Source organism: Equus przewalskii, chromosome 13 (genome assembly GCF_037783145.1).
Source record: "Equus przewalskii isolate Varuska chromosome 13, EquPr2, whole genome shotgun sequence".
Classification (NCBI taxonomy): domain Eukaryota; kingdom Metazoa; phylum Chordata; class Mammalia; order Perissodactyla; family Equidae; genus Equus; species Equus przewalskii.
Window position 1 is genome coordinate 40,518,834 of NC_091843.1, and position 16,918 is coordinate 40,535,751.

General features: G+C 36.7%; 1 protein-coding gene across 36 annotated transcripts in view; it reads left to right on the forward strand.

The window, feature by feature from the left end:
* Positions 1 to 16,918, forward strand: part of CDKL3 (cyclin dependent kinase like 3) — a 102,049-nt gene that overhangs the window by 3,438 nt on the left and 81,693 nt on the right. For 11 of the 36 annotated variants that reach the window (XR_011525580.1, XR_011525578.1, XR_011525581.1 and 8 more), the window contains exons 2-4: positions 313 to 495; positions 4,098 to 4,292; positions 13,057 to 13,235. Coding sequence is in view for 21 of the 36 variants with exons in the window: in XM_070571006.1 (XP_070427107.1) it covers positions 331 to 495; positions 4,098 to 4,292; positions 13,057 to 13,235 (539 nt within the window). In the remaining 15 variants the exon portion in view is untranslated. Of the gene's footprint in view, positions 1 to 306; positions 525 to 4,097; positions 4,293 to 13,056; positions 13,236 to 16,918 lie in introns of those variants that run through there. The other 25 variants (XR_011525579.1, XM_070571001.1, XM_070571010.1 and 22 more) reach the window with 12 other exon arrangements.

Below are 16,918 nucleotides of genomic sequence, written 5' to 3' on the forward strand. Positions count from 1 at the left end.
TTGCGGGAACAGCATATTTGATGGGGACGTGACGGGAAGTGTGGGGACCCCACCCGTGAAGGATTGGTGACATGTAGTGAGGGAATCGTAAATCTTAGTGGTGATGGAATGACCGAGACAGCAGGGGGCTCCCCAAGTTTTGGTGCGGGCTGGACTCCACAAGAATTCCCAAAGACAGTCAGGGTCTGTGAAAAGATTCCTATTTTTGATATGTGTCTATATTTTAAAGAAGGAATTTATTGTGGAAATGCATTATCCAGCTTGAATAAATAAGAGTATAAAATTTAACATTTTTTCTTTATTTCTATGAAGAAGAAGCTGGGCTTGAAAATGGAGATGTATGAAAGCCTTGGAAAAGTGGGAGAGGGAAGTTATGGAACAGTTATGAAGTGTAAACATAAGGAAACTGGGCAGATAGTGGCCATTAAGATATTTTATGAGAAACCGGAAAAATCTGTCAACAAAATTGCAACAAGAGAAATAAAGTTTCTGAAGGTTTGCTTCTTTTGCCTTAATTGCTCTCTGTAAGTCAAAAGAGAAATTGTTATGGAATAAAAGAATTACATAGGGAATATTTCAGTTAACACATGTATTAAGGCATGTAATTGAAAAACAAATGTGATATTCTACCTTACTGTCTACGTTTTGTAATTTTATAGTGAATAGAAGATATATGTGCTTATGGATAATGTAACAAGAGCTATGCTAAATACTGCAAAATAATTATTCAGAAATATCCACCTACGTATAATACTTAATATAAATGTCTGCTTTCTGCAAGGCATTATGCCCAATGCTGAGACTGTAATGGGGTAAAACACAGTACTTGCTCTTCATGACATTTATTATTTAATCAGAAAGACAGGAGGGCATATAAAAATAATACTGAATGAAAAGTGGCTCATAATCAATGCCAAGTGATTAACACAAAGTCCTGTTGGGTAGGGAAGGTTTCTTGGAGGAAATGGGACATGAATTTGGCCGTAAAGGATGTGTAGAATTTAGATAAGAGGGAAAAACTGTTGTGTTCTAGGTTAGGGGAACAGCATAAGCTCAGAGAGGCTAAAGCAGGACAAAGGACAGAGCAGAGACATTTGCCTGTAGAGTTTCTTTTCTTTTCTTTTTTTTTGAGGAAGATTAGCCCTGAGCTAACATCTGCCACCAACGTTCCTCTTTTTGCTGAGGAAGACTGGCCCTGAGCTAACATCTATGCCTATCTTCCTCTATTTTATGTGGGACGCCTGCCACAGCATGGCTTGACCAGTGGTGCGTAGGTCCACACCCAGGATCCAAACCAGTAAACCCCAGGCTGCCAAAGTGAAACGTGCAAACTTAACCGCTGCACCACTGGGCCAGCCCTGCCTGTAGAGTTTCCTATACAGAAATAGAAAGAAGTCTGATTAGAGGAGTAAATTGTAGCTACGTTTTAAAGTCTTGTCTTTTAGGCTAAGGAGTCAAAACTTGATTTTGTAAAGGGTGGAAGGTTTTGAATTCAGAGTGCAGAAACTCTATAAATATTAATCTGACTCTATTTTTTAGAATAGATTGGAGGACTGAGAGAGTAAAAAGATGTCTGTTATGAGTTTAATTCAAGAATCCTGGTAAATGTCATGAGGGCCCTTGCTGGAATGCAGCAATTTGAATGGAAAATAAGGTTAGAACATAATGTATTGCAAAACAAGACATGAAAGAGTGTAGAAAGAAATAGAAAGGGAGGAGTCAAAGGGATCTTTGAGGTTCAGAGACTGCTCTCATTGATGGAAACATGAGAGACCCAAAAGAGACGTGGTTTGGGAACCAGTTCAGTTTTAGAAATGTTGAACTTGAGGTGACAGGAGTACAGTTAAGTAAAGATGACCAGTAGGCTTTTAGAGATGGGGAACAATATCAGGAGAGATAGAATTTTGAGAAGGTATGACAGGTCAACCCAGGGGAAAGAACTCACAAGTGTGAAGAAAAGAGTGTTAACATTCCTTGAGGATTGGGTACAAAACAAGTGATTTAAAAAATACTTAAGTACCTATATGTCTTTTATTGGAATTTATCTAGATGCTTTAAGGTTTATGACTTTGACAGGGTAGTCTAGATGTTTTATGTGGTGAAGAAAGATACTCTTCTTGTTCATTTTTATCTGATACAAAAGTAATATTCTTTCTTTATAAGTCTATATTAGACATGATGGATCAATCTGCTTTCTAAATAGAGGAAATAGTAGGCATCTGTGGATTGTTGGAAATACTCTGTATCTACACAAAAGGAAAGTTGAAGGCAGTAAAGATGTTATGATTTTGTGAGAGATAACAGTCCTTATTCTGATCACCTAAAACATAATAATACTGTAAGGCAACTGTTGTGCACCGTAAGTGAAATTCTGATTAGAAGGAGACCTTTTCCCAGGCACTATCTTTTGCGTTTTCTTCAACTATGTTGTGTTTAAGCTGATTATTTTTTTCTACATAATCGTTTTGTAAAAATAAGCAATATGTGGCAAGAACACAGAAATGAATTTGAAAATGTACTTTACTATTACAACTATTATGCAGACTATTTTGAGACACCTTAACTATTTATTCTCATTGATTTATTTCTTATAGAATTTTTAGTTTGATCTAATCTGATTTCACAAGAGGCATTTCTTGGATTAGTTGATTCTTAGTCTAAAAAGATTGCCATAATGACTTGACTTGAACTAAATTTTTATCTGCTAGAATTTCATTAAATAAATTACAGTTAGAGTAATTAGTGAGAATATCTGTATAAAAATTGTGTAGTAATGAAGGAAAACAAAAGTAAACAACTTGAAAAGGAGTAATGAAGCATTTCTAGGGATTTCATGGTTTATCTGAGGAAGTACCTGGTTCCTTGCCCCTGCGTGGATCTTCCCTAATGCTTAGTAACTAATATAACTCTTCTCTGCTTTTGCCTTTAAAATAAAGATTGAACAGGAAACCAGTAATTTTCCTTAGTTGAAGGATTAATCTTGTAGTTTCCAAAAGCAATCAGCTCTTTGTACTACTGCCAGCATGTTGTCACTGCAGCACTCTGGCATCTTGCCAACCAGGGAAATTGGGAGCAAAAATAGGAAAGGAATCTGGCATTGTATTTTGGCATGTTTTTCTATTAGTCGTGTTTTAAGGATTTTGGTCTATGTATTAGTACAGATAAGTAGAAAAATTGATATTGTACCGTTGGAATAAAGGCAAATGTTTTTTCATAAAAGTATAGTTTTCTAATGAATCCAACATTGAAAATATACTCCTTAATTTTTAGCCAAATGAATAAGTATTTTTGATAATTTGAAAAAGTTAAATATTTGAGACTCAGTTGTAATTAAGTCACTGTGTTCAAAAATAGAATAAACAGCATAAAATTTTCAACCTCATTTGTTTTCTAAGCTGATACATGCCATTTGTGACATTTTGAAAGTATTTTAACAATGATTGTTACCACTCTAAAAATGTGTTTTGCTGCTTAATACAATATTACAGACAGTGAAGAAAAAAGTACCCACAAATAATTGTATATTTATGTAAAGTTCCTATAGCTATAAACTGATATTTCACATATCTGAAAAGTTTCTAGATATTTTTATACTCTTTTGTTACAATGTAATGAATTTATAATGTCTGCCTGGAACTTATGTTTTACTCTCTAGAGTTTAGGACCAAACTCAGAGAATAAGTAATTTCTATAAATTCAGATCACATACTCAGTGGCGTTGAAATCCAGGCTCATTTGAAAATATAAGGACCTTTCAAATTTAGCCACAAACCAAGTTAAAGGATAGGAAGATATCTCTTAGCGGCATACCAAATTGTGTCATAGTACATTAATTCTAAATTATTTTAATAAGCAAACACATGCCAATTTGAAGTAAAGTAGTACATCTCCCTTTGTTCTATAAATATTAATTATGAAAGAGTAACATTTTATTAAAATAGGAATGTAAGCAAATTAGTTGAGAAATTTCTTTTGAAATGTATGGAGGAAAAGAAGCTGAGAATATTTCTGCTTTTTAAAAAAAATTATGTAGGTGTTACATGTACAAATATTGTGCATGAAATAATTTGTTAAAAATCCATTTCTTTTGTCAATAGCAATTTCGTCATGAAAACCTGGTCAATCTGATTGAAGTTTTTAGACAGAAAAAGAAAATTCATTTGGTGTTTGAATTTATTGACCACACAGTATTAGATGAGTTACAACATTATTGTCATGGACTAGAGAGTAAACGACTTAGAAAATACCTCTTCCAGATCCTCCGAGCGATTGAATATCTTCACGATAATAATGTAAGTGCTTCAGAGTAAGCCAAACTATAGGATGTATGTGATTTGTAAGTGCTACTTAAACAGTATTCTAAAATTATTTTTCTGTACAGTATTAATTGACATCCTGAAAATAGTGTCACTACCTTACAATTTAGTTGCAGAACCAAAAAACATATTGAGCACACAATAATTATAACTATAGGGCAGACCAAGTATGGGATGCTAAAGAAGAGATCAGAGATGTCAGTAATTTGGTATGTAGGAATCAACAGTCAACTGGGGCAGCTTTTATTAGAGACAGTACATTAAAATATTGACAGTCAGGCTAGCTGAAACGAAAGGAGATTTGGAGGTAGGAACTGGAAACTAGGCCAGGGGAATGGCAAGTGAATGTGGATGCCTTTAGGGAAAGAAAGGAGAAATAAAATGGCTGAGAGGTGTAGCGTCTTGTCATTTAACTTATGAAAAATCAAGAAAAGAAAGAAGATCGACTGTTCTGACACTAAACACTAAAAAGTGTTGCCTTCAGCATTGCTTAGGAAGTGTTTAGCTCAGCAGGTTTTTATGGAGATATTTTGTTCCCAGCATGAGCTCTACTTTCTAGAAAGTTAGGTATATATTCAGGAAATAACAGTAAAAGCCTCGAAAATAGTTTTATTAGTAATTTATATAGACATAACGTCTATATATCCCAGGCTTTCTCAGATATCTTAATTTCTAATCTTCTGTCTTGCTAATGGTGCATCTTATTTTGCAGCTTTGAAAAATGTGGTTGTAATAGCAACTGGAATTCAGATTGTGATTTCCTTGCCAGCTGGACCCATGGGGAGGCAGCATAATGTAACAGTTGAGAGCACGCAGTCTTTGAAATCAGACTATCCTGGGTTTTCACCCACCAGCTTATTTATGTATAACCACACAATTTGTGTAGTTTATAACTTGCACAATGAGAGATGGTAGCCCCATTACTCTGTGGCCCCAGGAAAGTTATCTAACCTCTCTGAGCCTTGTTTTTCTCATCTGTAAAGTGATACTATAGTACCTCACAGGTATTTTGTAAAGATCAAATTAGGAGTAGGTATAAAATATTTAGCACTGTGTCACACACATTTTAAGTGCTCAATAAATAGTCCTGGTAGGGAGTCAGGAATAGTTGTGTTAACTGTATCCTTATTGTGCCTTGTCTATAGTAGACTTTAAAAATGTTTTTGGAATAAAGAGAGACACTAGTATGGGCTAGACTGAGAGTAGAAGACTTCAAAGAGGAGGTGAAACTAAAGTAAGTAGAATTTTGAACTGTAGCTGGGATTTCATGGGAAGAGGAAATACATCCAGATGGGGTACCACTGTGAGAATAGAGGGAGCCCTGAGTAGGGGAGTTGAGAGTGGTGATAGTCATTTTACAGAGACCAGGCAAAGGGAGATCAGACTGCACAGGTGCCCCTGGGGAGAGGTTTTCCAGAGCCTTGAAATTCATCCTGAGGAGGTTGGACTTTTTCCTGAGGACGCTGGGAAACCATGGGAGGTTTTTGAGCTTTGCTATAACAGGATAAAAACAAAACCTAAGCTTAATTTTGGCAAGAGTAGGGAACAAGTATGGATAGAGACAGAGACATCAGGTGAGAGGCTGCTGTGACAGTCCAGATATGAAGTGGTAAGGGCTTGCACTAGGATAGTGGCAATGGTAAGGAGGGAAGGATGGCAAGGGGAGAGGATGGAAAGACTGCAAAAGAGAAATGACAGGATTTGAGAAACAAGTAGATATGTGATGGATGCAAACAAGGAGAAATCAAAGATAATTACAAGATTTTAAATTTGAGAGCAGGATAATTATGGTGTCAGCAGTAACTTGAGTTTAGAAGAGGGAATTGCTTTTAGATATATTGATATATTTTAAGGGACAGTGGAAATTTTTAAGTAAAAATAGTGGTTAACCAATTACCTAACATGGTCTTAGGCAGTTGTCAGAACTGGATATACGGATTTTGAAACCTTCCTGGTAGACCATGGTTGAAGAGGTAAGGATGGATCACTCTCCAGGGGACAGAGAGAAAAGTAAAAGGTAGTTTGCAGCACCAAGTCTGGAAGAATATCCGTGGGGCTGTCAGGGGCAGCAGAGAAAGAGGCCTAGACAGGAGCACCTGCATTCTTTTATTCTCTTGGTCTTATCTGGGACCTGGAGTAAAATTATCCCCGTCCCTCACCCCAAAGAGTGTTTTAAAGTTAGTTACCTTGGAGAATTAAAGCAACTGTGAATGAAGTGGCTCATTAGAATCTTATTATACTTATTATCTGGGTATCTGGGTTCTGGCCTTGATGATTTAAGGTTATCTTCATGTTGCCAAAAATCAAGAAAGGAGAACTTTATTTTCCTAATATCTCCAAATTTCAGATGACTGGGTTTTTATACAACTGAAATGTCTGCGATACGGTCTACCGTGATATCCCATGTTCCTTTTAATAAGAATTCATGAAGTCAAATACAGTTCAGTACCAGAAAAAGCTTTTTATCTCCAGAAGTATTTGTTTACCTTCTTTTGTTTAATAATGAAAATATATTTACTTTTTTATATTGGCTTCTAGGCAGCTCAGATAAAAATTTAATGTTCACTAGCAGTAACTAATTATAGGAATCTAGTTTATCTTTTCTTTCTGTTTTTTTTTTTAATTTTAAAATTTTGATCTGGTTAATATTATAAGCCTCTTCAAAACCATTTTGGAAGCAGTCAGAGTCTAAATGCAAATATTTGGCCACTTATGGGGGAGAAATGGTTATTCCCTCATTCATTTATTCAACAAATGTTTATTGAGCATCCTCCAGTAGCAAATATTGATTCTAGTAGGTGCTGAGGGTGCAGCCTTGAATAAAAGACTTGGTTCCTACCGTTATGGAGCTTGTTAAATTTTATCCAGTTTTCGGTAAACTTTATGAATTCTGAGTAATTCTGATTAATACCTAAGGACTGTCAATCTTCCTAGGCCCCAACCCCACCTCCTACTCCACAAAGCCTTGCTTCCCTAAATTTAGGCCACTTCTGCCTATTTTTTGCATATTTTGCATAACTCTACTTTTGGCTTTTAAATTCATAGTTTTCCAAACAAGGAATTATTTGAAATTCCTTGAATAATATTATTGTTAACATTTTAATGTTACTTAATATATTGTTAATTTTTTGCTATATGTGCTTCATCTGTTTTGTTTTCTGAAGTATTTTAAAGTAAATTATAAACCTGACATTTTATCTCTAAATACTATGTATGTCTTTAAGAAAGCACATTTTCCTATTTAACTTCAGAATCATTTCTACATCTGCACGATTAACAATTCCTTAATAACATCCAATACCAAATTTATATTAAAATTTACCCAGTTGTTCCTAATGTGTCTTTTCCAGTGATTTATTAAAATCAGAAAACAGTCAAGGACTGCACTTTCCATTTGGCTTCTAGGGCATATAGGAAATTCCCAGTCTTGCAGTCTACCTCAGACATCCTTATTCAGTCTCCTTCTGGAAGCTTTTGGCTCATTTTTTATATGCATTAGCAATTAATTGTATAAAATTTGACTGGAAAATTAATTAATCTGAAGCTCTGGGTGATTTAGAACTAAGCTCCCTGAGGCTGTTATAGAGGGTATGGAAATCGAACTGTCTTAGATGGGTGTTTAAATTCAAGCAAATAGGGCTATATAGAGCAGAGGTATTGTAAATCAGATTGTAATATGGAGTTTTACGTAGTTCTGAAGCATTCCACTATAAAGTAAAGGAGAATCAAACTCATTGTTTGAATCCAAAGTCTGATAGTTTACACTATATATAAAAATTATCTCAAAATGGATCAAAGACCTATATGTAAGAGCAAAAACTGTAAAACTCTTAGAAAAAAGCATAGGTGAAAACCTGTGTGACCATGTATTATGCAATAGTTCTTTAGGTATGGCACTACAAGCAAAACCAATCAAAGAAAATATAGACAAATTGGACTTCATCAAAATTAAAAAACTTTTGTGCATCAAAGGACACTAAAAGTAAAAAGACAATTCACAGAATGGGAGAAAATATTTGCAAATCATATCTGATAAGCATCAAGTATCTGGGATCTATAAAATACAAGCCAACAATAAAAAGACAATCCCATTTAAAAATGGGCAAAGGGCTTGAGTAGACATTTCTCCAAAGAAGATATACAAATGGCTGATAGTACATGAAATGATGCTCAATATCATCAGTCATTATGGAAATGTAAATCAAAATCACGATGAGATGCTGCTTCACACCCACTAGGCTGGCTGTAATTTTAAAAACAGACAATAATGAATGTTGGCGAGAAAATAGAGAAATGGAAAACCTCTCTGCTGGTGGTAATGTAAAATGGTGCAGCTGCTATGGAAAGCAGTTTGGCAGTTCCTCAAAAAGTTAAACATAGAATTACCATATGACCCAGCAATTCTACTCCTACATATCTATCCAAGAGAATTGGAAGCGTATGTTCACTTAAAAACCTGCACAGGAATGTTCATAGCAGCATTATTCATGATAGCCAAAAAGTGGAAACAACTCAAATGGTATATCAGCTGATGAATGGATAAACAAAATGAGGTATATCCATATAATGGCATTTATTTAGCCACAAAATGGAGTGAAGTCCTGATACATGCTACAACATGGATGAACCTTGAAAACGTTAAGTGAAAAAAGACGCAAAAGACCACTTAGTATAAGTTTCATTTAAATGAAATGTCCAGAACAGGCAAATTCATGTTTGTATATCTTATTAATATTTGTGTATCTTATTAAATATTTGCAAAAAAGTGTTTCTTTAGTTCTTTAGACATGGTTTCTGTTAGCTTTGAACATATTTAAAATAGCTGATTATAGTCTTTGTCTAGCAAGTTCAATGTTTCTCATTGACTGCTTTTCTTTCCTGTGTATGAGCCATACTTGTTTGTTCACATATCTTTTTGTTTTGGAAATTTTTTGGAATTTGTAATTTTTTTGTTGAAAACTGCACATTTAAAATAACATAATTGGGCGACTCTGGAAATCAGAGTTTCCCATCTCTCAGGGTTTGTTGTTGTTGCTGTTTGTTGTCATGCCCATTTGTTTAGTTACTTTTCTCAACTAATTCTGTGAAGTCTGTATTCTTCATCATGTGTGACCACTGAAATCTCTGCTCGGTTAGTTTAGGGGTTCGCTAATGACTGGACAGAGATTTCCTTAAATGCCTGAAACTAATAAATCTCTCAGCCGTATTTACCGAGGAGCTCTCTCTGTGTGTTGGGACATGCCTTTGACGCTCAAGCAGGCAGTTTACAACTCTGCCTTAGCCTTACCTTCCTGCTTGTGCAGAGCCTCAAAGTCAGCCAGAAGTGAGAGCTTAGGATCATCTCAGGTCTTTCCTGGGCGTGTGCACAGCTCTGCATGTGGCCTTCTTGATTCTTAGGAATATGTTGGAGCTTTTCACACCCTTCATGGACATCTCACTCCCAGCCTTTCTTTTTAAGTATTTTGGTCAGCTTGTTGTTTGTGCAGTTATAGCTGCCTCAGGTGGCTATAATGTTATCCAGTAGCTGCTAATTATTTCTGACAAAGGCCCCAGGAGAAGGGCTGTTTGCATTGGGCCAGCTCTGAGTTAGGTCAAATAAAGACAAGCCTTCTAGTAGGATTTTCCAGTGACCTGCTGGACAGGTCAAATGATGACAGTTGTCTGGGAATGAGGCTTTGGAGAAGAAACAGCCCTGTTCTACTCCCTGCCTAGGCTGCTAGGCCACTGGTTTTCACCAAGATTTGGGGGGCTCTTGGTTTACAAAGCTACCAGGAGTGTGCCAAACTGTTTTACAAAGTGGCTATATCATTTTATTTACATTCCCACCAACAGTGTATTCCAGTTTTTCCACATCCTCCCCTGTTATTGTCTTTTTGATTGTAGCTATTCTAGTGAGTGTGAAGTGGATTTTTTTTTCGGTGAGGAGGATTGGCCCTGAGCTAACATCTGTTGCCAATCTTCCCCTTTGTTGCTTGAGGAAGATTGTCCCTGAGCTAACAACTGTGCCAGTCCTCCTCCATTTTGTATATATGGGATGCCACCACAGCCTGGTTTGATGAGCAGTGTATAAGTCCATGCCAGGGATCGAACCTGCGAACCCTGGGCAGCCAAAGCAGAGCGCACAAACTCAACCACTATGCCACCGGGACAGCCCCAGATTTTTTTTTTTCGGAGAAGTAAAACTGTTTTTATTCACAAATGGCAGGTCATCTATGTAGAAAATCTATGGAATCTATCACAAAGTGTGCAGAACTAATTTGCAAGTTTATCAGAGTTGCAGGATACAAGATCAACATACCAAAATTAACTGTATTTCTATATATTAGCAACAGGTAATCAGAAATTAAAATTAACAATAGCATTACAACAGCATCAAAAATTCTTAGGGAAAATCTGACAAAACGTACAAGACCTATACACCAAAAACTACTAAACATTGATGAGAGACATTAAAGAAGGCCTAAACAAATAGAAATACTGTGTTTTTGGAGGTCTCAGTGTTATAGTAGAAGACCAAGGAGGGTGTTGTCAAAACAGAATTTTAAAAGGTGGGATTCAGAGAGTACTTTGTTCTCAAGGATAACAAAATTCCACATGTAGTCATGGGGTTATTCGTTGAAAAGAGTGAGAATATTAAGGTATCAACTGGGTGATCTTTCTGCCACGTGTTTAGAACACTGAGGAGGAGGGCAATAGATGTGTGGTGGGCAGAATGTGTGAAGTGGTACCTTAATGTGCTTTTCCATGTCAATTTTTGCTCATGTTAAATCCTCAGATCTAGGCATAATGTCTGGCATATACTAGTCACTCAATAAAAGTTGTGGAAGTAAAAAAGAACTAATACAGCTTTCTAGATGGTATCTTCAAGGTGGCTCATTACCCTAGGTTAATTTTTTGGCGATTTATGGAGAGAGACTGAGGCAAGAGCCAATCCCAAAGACTTATAACAGTAAGTTGTATAAACAAGGAAAGATCCCAGGTTTCTGTCACTGAGATATTTTCGCTGTACTATGATAATTTGCTGGTGATGAGAATATGCTTCATTCATTTGATAAAGTTTTTATATGCCTTCTTTGTTTTAGGCACTGTAGTGGGCACTGGGGGATGTAGCTTGAACAGGACATACATACATCTTGCCCTCATGGAGCTTACAGTCTGGTGGGAGTTACAGACTGTAACAGGCAATTAATAATATAGCATGACAAAAACTGGGGGGGGGGGAAGTGCAGAATGATGTGAGAACATATAGAAGGAACATCTAATGCAAACATCTAAGCTGAGAACTGAGGAAATAGTTGGCCAGGCAAAGTGTTCTAAGCAGTTGGAACAGCATCAGCAAATGCAGAGATGAGAAAAATCCCGAAAAATTGAAAGGAAGGGAGGTTGAGAAGGTGAGCAGGGGCCAAATCTTTCAAGGCCTTACAAGCCATTTTAAGGAGTTTCAAATTTGTCCTGTGGGATGGGGAATCCTTGAAGGATATTAAGCAGAGAAGTGACATGATCACACATGTAATTTTAAAATAGTACTGTGACTTCATTGCGGACAGTGGATTGGAGGGGATCAGAGTGAATTTAGGGAGACCAGTTGGTAGTATAGTAATTTAGTGGTGAACTGAGGGGACTTAAAGTAGAGAGAGAAGTAGATACGTTAAGAGAGTAAGGGACTAAGGGAGAAAAATGCCTTGGTTTCTGGCTTAAGCCATGGGGTCAATGTTAGTTCCACTCACTGAGCTAAAAGACTGTTGACAACAAATACGTTTCGGGGAGAAGATGATGCATTTAATTTTGGATATACTGGGTTTGAAGGGTGTGTGGGTCAGCCTTGTGGGAATTCTTCTGGGCTTCCACTCCTTCTGGAAACCAGGAGAGATATCTTGGTTAGATACAGAAATTTGGAAATCATCAGTATATGGATAGTTACTAAAGCTATTAGGATAGATGAGGTTGAGATGGAGCAGCCAATAGGTGGGAAGAAGCCCAAGAGAGTATGGTGTCCCCATAACTAAGTGAAGAACGTGGTCAAAAGGAAAAAAAAAGAGTAGATGAGATTGCCCGGAAAACATGATGTAGGAGAAGAGAAAGCATAAAACCAGAACCCTACATTTAAGGGACAGATAAAGAAGAACTGCCACAGAGATAGAAGGAGACTGGGAGAATTTTAGGTCCCAGAAGTCAGGAATGGGGCAGTGGTTGGCAACATTTTTACGCTAAGATATCAAGTAAGATATGTATTGAGGAGTGTCTATTGGATACAGCAACAACAAAGTTGTTGATGACCTTGGCTAGAGCAGTTTAATGGAACATGGAAAGAGAGGACAGATTACATTACCTTGATGGATGGTTGAGTGATCAGAACCTAAAGACTGCAAAAAGATAATGTCGTCAAGAGGTTTACCTGTGAAGGAAAAAGAGAAAAGGCAGAACCTGGCACGTGACAGGGAATTAGAGGAACGTTAAACGTTTTTCATTAAGTTCTTTTGATTACTTTTCCTTTTAGGAATGTGATCTACCTTTTTAGTTTTAAGTCTGTTTTCTTGACTTCATTTCGAGGTGACGGATGGCGTAAGAATTGAACATATATAACTATTTAGCTTTTGCATTGTGTAGTTAATCCTTTGCATGTAGTCAGAAAATAGCTTTATTGTCTTAATTAGCTAGATTTTCTCTGTATAATTTTTGAGACATTCTCTAGATAACAAAACCTTATTTTAATGTATTGCATCTTCTGTTTGTTTTTTAGATCATTCATCGAGATATAAAACCTGAGAATATTTTAGTATCCCAGTCAGGAATTACTAAACTCTGTGATTTTGGTTTTGCACGAACGCTAGCAGCTCCTGGAGACATTTATACAGACTATGTAGCCACACGCTGGTATAGAGCTCCAGAATTAGTATTAAAAGATACCTCTTACGGAAAGTATGTATATTTTGGGATCCTGCCTGGCCTTTCCTAGCTATTTCTTTTTCTCTTGGTGTGTCTGTTACCCGTACTACTGACACCCTCTGTCTTTTGTATCTGGGTTGGGGCTAAGAAAGGGACACCTCTAAATAGAACTGAGAGACCCTGTAGGCACCTGCCCTGCTGGCTATTGATGTTGCCCTAGCCCCAGGAGACCTGTGCAGACATCCCTCAGGCTGTATCCATGCTCACTTTAAGCTGTGCCCCACCCTTGGTAGAGTTGCCTCCTCTGCTTATCTTTAGCCTCTACATTTTGCAAAGATTTTAAAATCATTTACCTCACTGTGCCAGTCTTATCATAGGAACTGCCAAGTTTCCTAATTCTTGGAATATGGCACCCTCTTTGCAAAGATGGGCAATAATAATTTTTAAACTGTACTGTTCTAGATGCCTCAAAACATAGCATGATCTCGTTCTATTGTGGAATAGTAGAAACACTGTATGAAACAGCAATCTAATATATAAATAACAAACCCTGAAGAACACAAAGGGACCAAGTTGTACAACTTAATACAAGAAATGAGAGTTATTATCATCCCCATTTTAAATAAGTGGACACTCAGACACAGAAAGGTAAACTAATTTGCCCAGAGTCAATCCAGACTACCTTTTCCACTGTGCTTCCCACTGATGCCCTACGCAGACTGTCTGTGCCTCAGTTACTTTATCCGTATGATGGAAATAATAATAGGACCAGCTTTATAGGTTTGTTGTGAGGGTTAAATGATTTAATGAATGAAAAAGACGAAAATATATTAAGTGCTCAATGAATATAGCCTGCATAAGCTCTCTCTATGTCCCAGTTTTACTCTTTTCAGAGTGTAGCTTAAATTCCTTTTCTGATGCACCACCTAATCCCTGTCCTTTGCCCCCAAATCCCATATCCCCTTCTAAACCCTCTTGTACACTGTCTGTAAATTTTGTGCCAGTAAATATTTAATATGGCCTAGTCTACTCTAGCTCTTTTTTTATCCTTCTTGCTGAAAGATGAGTTCCTTGAGGACAGGTATAATCTCTTGTACTCCACAGAGCCAAAGTTGGTACTTTGTACATGCTAAGTTTGGATTCTATGAGGCTTTACATTGTGTTTGAAATATATTTGCTGGTGAGTCTTTTAGAAAAATCTTTTGATTATAAAACAGATACAAGAAAAGCTCACACAACAAATGTACAGCTCCACCACCAGATCAAAAAATAGAAGTTTGCCGGCCACTCTAGAAGACTGTCTGTGTGTCCTATTCCAATACAACACCTCCTTTCCCCCCAAAGTAACCGTGATATTCATTTTTATTATACTAACCAGTTCCTTGCGTTTCTTTATAGTTTTATCACCCAAAAATACATCTACTTAATCTTGCCTTTTTTCATGACAGATTTTTTGAGAGATGATTCATGTACCGTACAATTCACTCAAAGTATACAATTCAGCGGTTTTTAGTATATTCACAGAGTTGTGCAGCCATCACGATAATCAGCTTTAGAACATTTTTATCATCCCAAAAAGAAACCCTAATGCCCATTTGCCGTCACTCCCCATTTCCTCCCAACCCCTCTAGGCCTAGGTAACTACCAGTTTACTTTCATTCTCTATGAGTTTGCCTATTCTGGACTTTTCATATAATAGAATTATGAAATATCTTGTCCTTTGGGACTGACTTCTCTCACTTAACATGTTATTTTCAAGGTTCATCCATGTTGTAGCATATGTCAGTACTTCCTTTCTTTTTATGGCTTAGTAATTCCCATTTTATGCACATACCACATTTTATTTACCCATTCAGTAGTTGATGGACATTTTGATTGTTTCCACATTTTGGCTATTGTGAATAATACTGCTGGGAACATTTGTGTGCACGTTTTAGCGTGGACATGTGTCTTCATTTGTTTGGGGTGTATACCTAGGAATTGGAATTGTAGGCCATATGGCAACTCTATGTTTAATCTTATGAGGAACTGCCAGACCATTTTCCAAGGTGTCTGCATCATTTTACATTCCCACTAGCAGAATATGAGGGATACAATTTCTCCACGTCCTTGCCAACAATCATTATTACCATTTTTTATAGCATTCCTAGCCTTTCTTTTTTAAATAAATTTTTTATTTTAGAGTAATTTTAGAATTATAGAAAATTTGCAAAGATCGTACAGGATTCCCATATAGCCCTCACCCAATTTCTGCTTTCTTTAATGTTATAATCTTACGCTACTGGTATAGTTGTCAAAACTAGTCTTGCCTTTTTTGTTTAAATAAGGTTTGATATGTTTTTAAATTCTCTTTTAAACTACAGGAATTTCCTCTGTTCCTTTCTTTTTCTTACAACTTGCCTGTTGAAGAACTCAGACCCTTGCTAACAGCCTGAATTTTGTTGATTGCATACTCACAGTGGAGTTCAACATGTTTCTCTGTCCTTTATATTTTGTACAAATTGGCAGCTGGATCCAGAGGCTGGATTAGTCTGAGGTTCAATCCCTTTGGCAAAACTATAGGCAGTATTGTCTTCTTTCATCAGAAGACACATAAGTCTGAATGTCTCTCTTTTTGTGACGTTAGTAGCCATTGATGATTAATGACTAGATCTATCACTTCATTGGGGTTTGCAAAATGGTGGTATTTTAATTTTATCATCTCTGTTTTATTTATTACTTATAATACATTTATAAAAGGACATTTCCCCTTATCTACTATTTGGTTACCTGGGGATATAGTTCATATAGAGAACGTAGGATAAATGCTTGATTTATCAATTTTCAAGATGAATTGTCTCCCAAAGGTGACCCTCAAATGTGATCAATTAATTTTATTAAAATATCATTAGGAACGCATGGACTTAAACATATTTAGTGGGTTTCAATGCACTGCAATTATTATTTAAGTTCAGAATTTTCCATCTATGGCTATTGGGAGCCTTTTAAGTTGGCTCTTGAGTCCTTTTAACATGACCTAGTATATACACTTTGATAGTTTCCTTGTTACCTAACTGACAGGATGTTCCAGGCTCATCTTTCACATTTTTTTGCCCCAGACCTGGAGTCAGCCATTTAACCAAGAAGCCCTGGTATCTTTATGTGGAAAATGGTATTTTAACACCACAATATGTGATGGATGGCTATGGCTGTGCATATGAATATGTGTGTATATATATCATGGGACTATACTGATACTTCCAATTCAAATTTAGGGCTACAGGACTTTTACTTAACTTATGCATTACTTGTGTACAGTAGTCTCCCCTTATCTGTGGAGGATGTGTTCCAAGACCCCTAGTGGAAGCCTGAAACCTTGGAGTGTAGTGAACCATATGCAGTTGTTTCTAGATATCGAAAGGGGATTGGTTCCAGGACTCCTCTCCTCCTTGGTTCTAAGATACCAAAATCTGTGGATGCTCAGGTCCCTTAGTCGGACTTCTGTATGTCACAGAGTATGACGGTTACAATCTCTCTGCATCCTCACCGACGCTTATTATCTGAATTTTGGATTCTAGTCATCCTAATGGATGTGAAGTGTCATCTCGTTGTGGACTTGGTTTGCATTTCCTAGATGACTAATGATTTTGAGCATCTTTTCATGTGTTTATTGGCCGTTCATATATCTTCCTTGCAGAAATGTCTGTTCAGATCCTTTGCTCATTTTTAAATTGGAT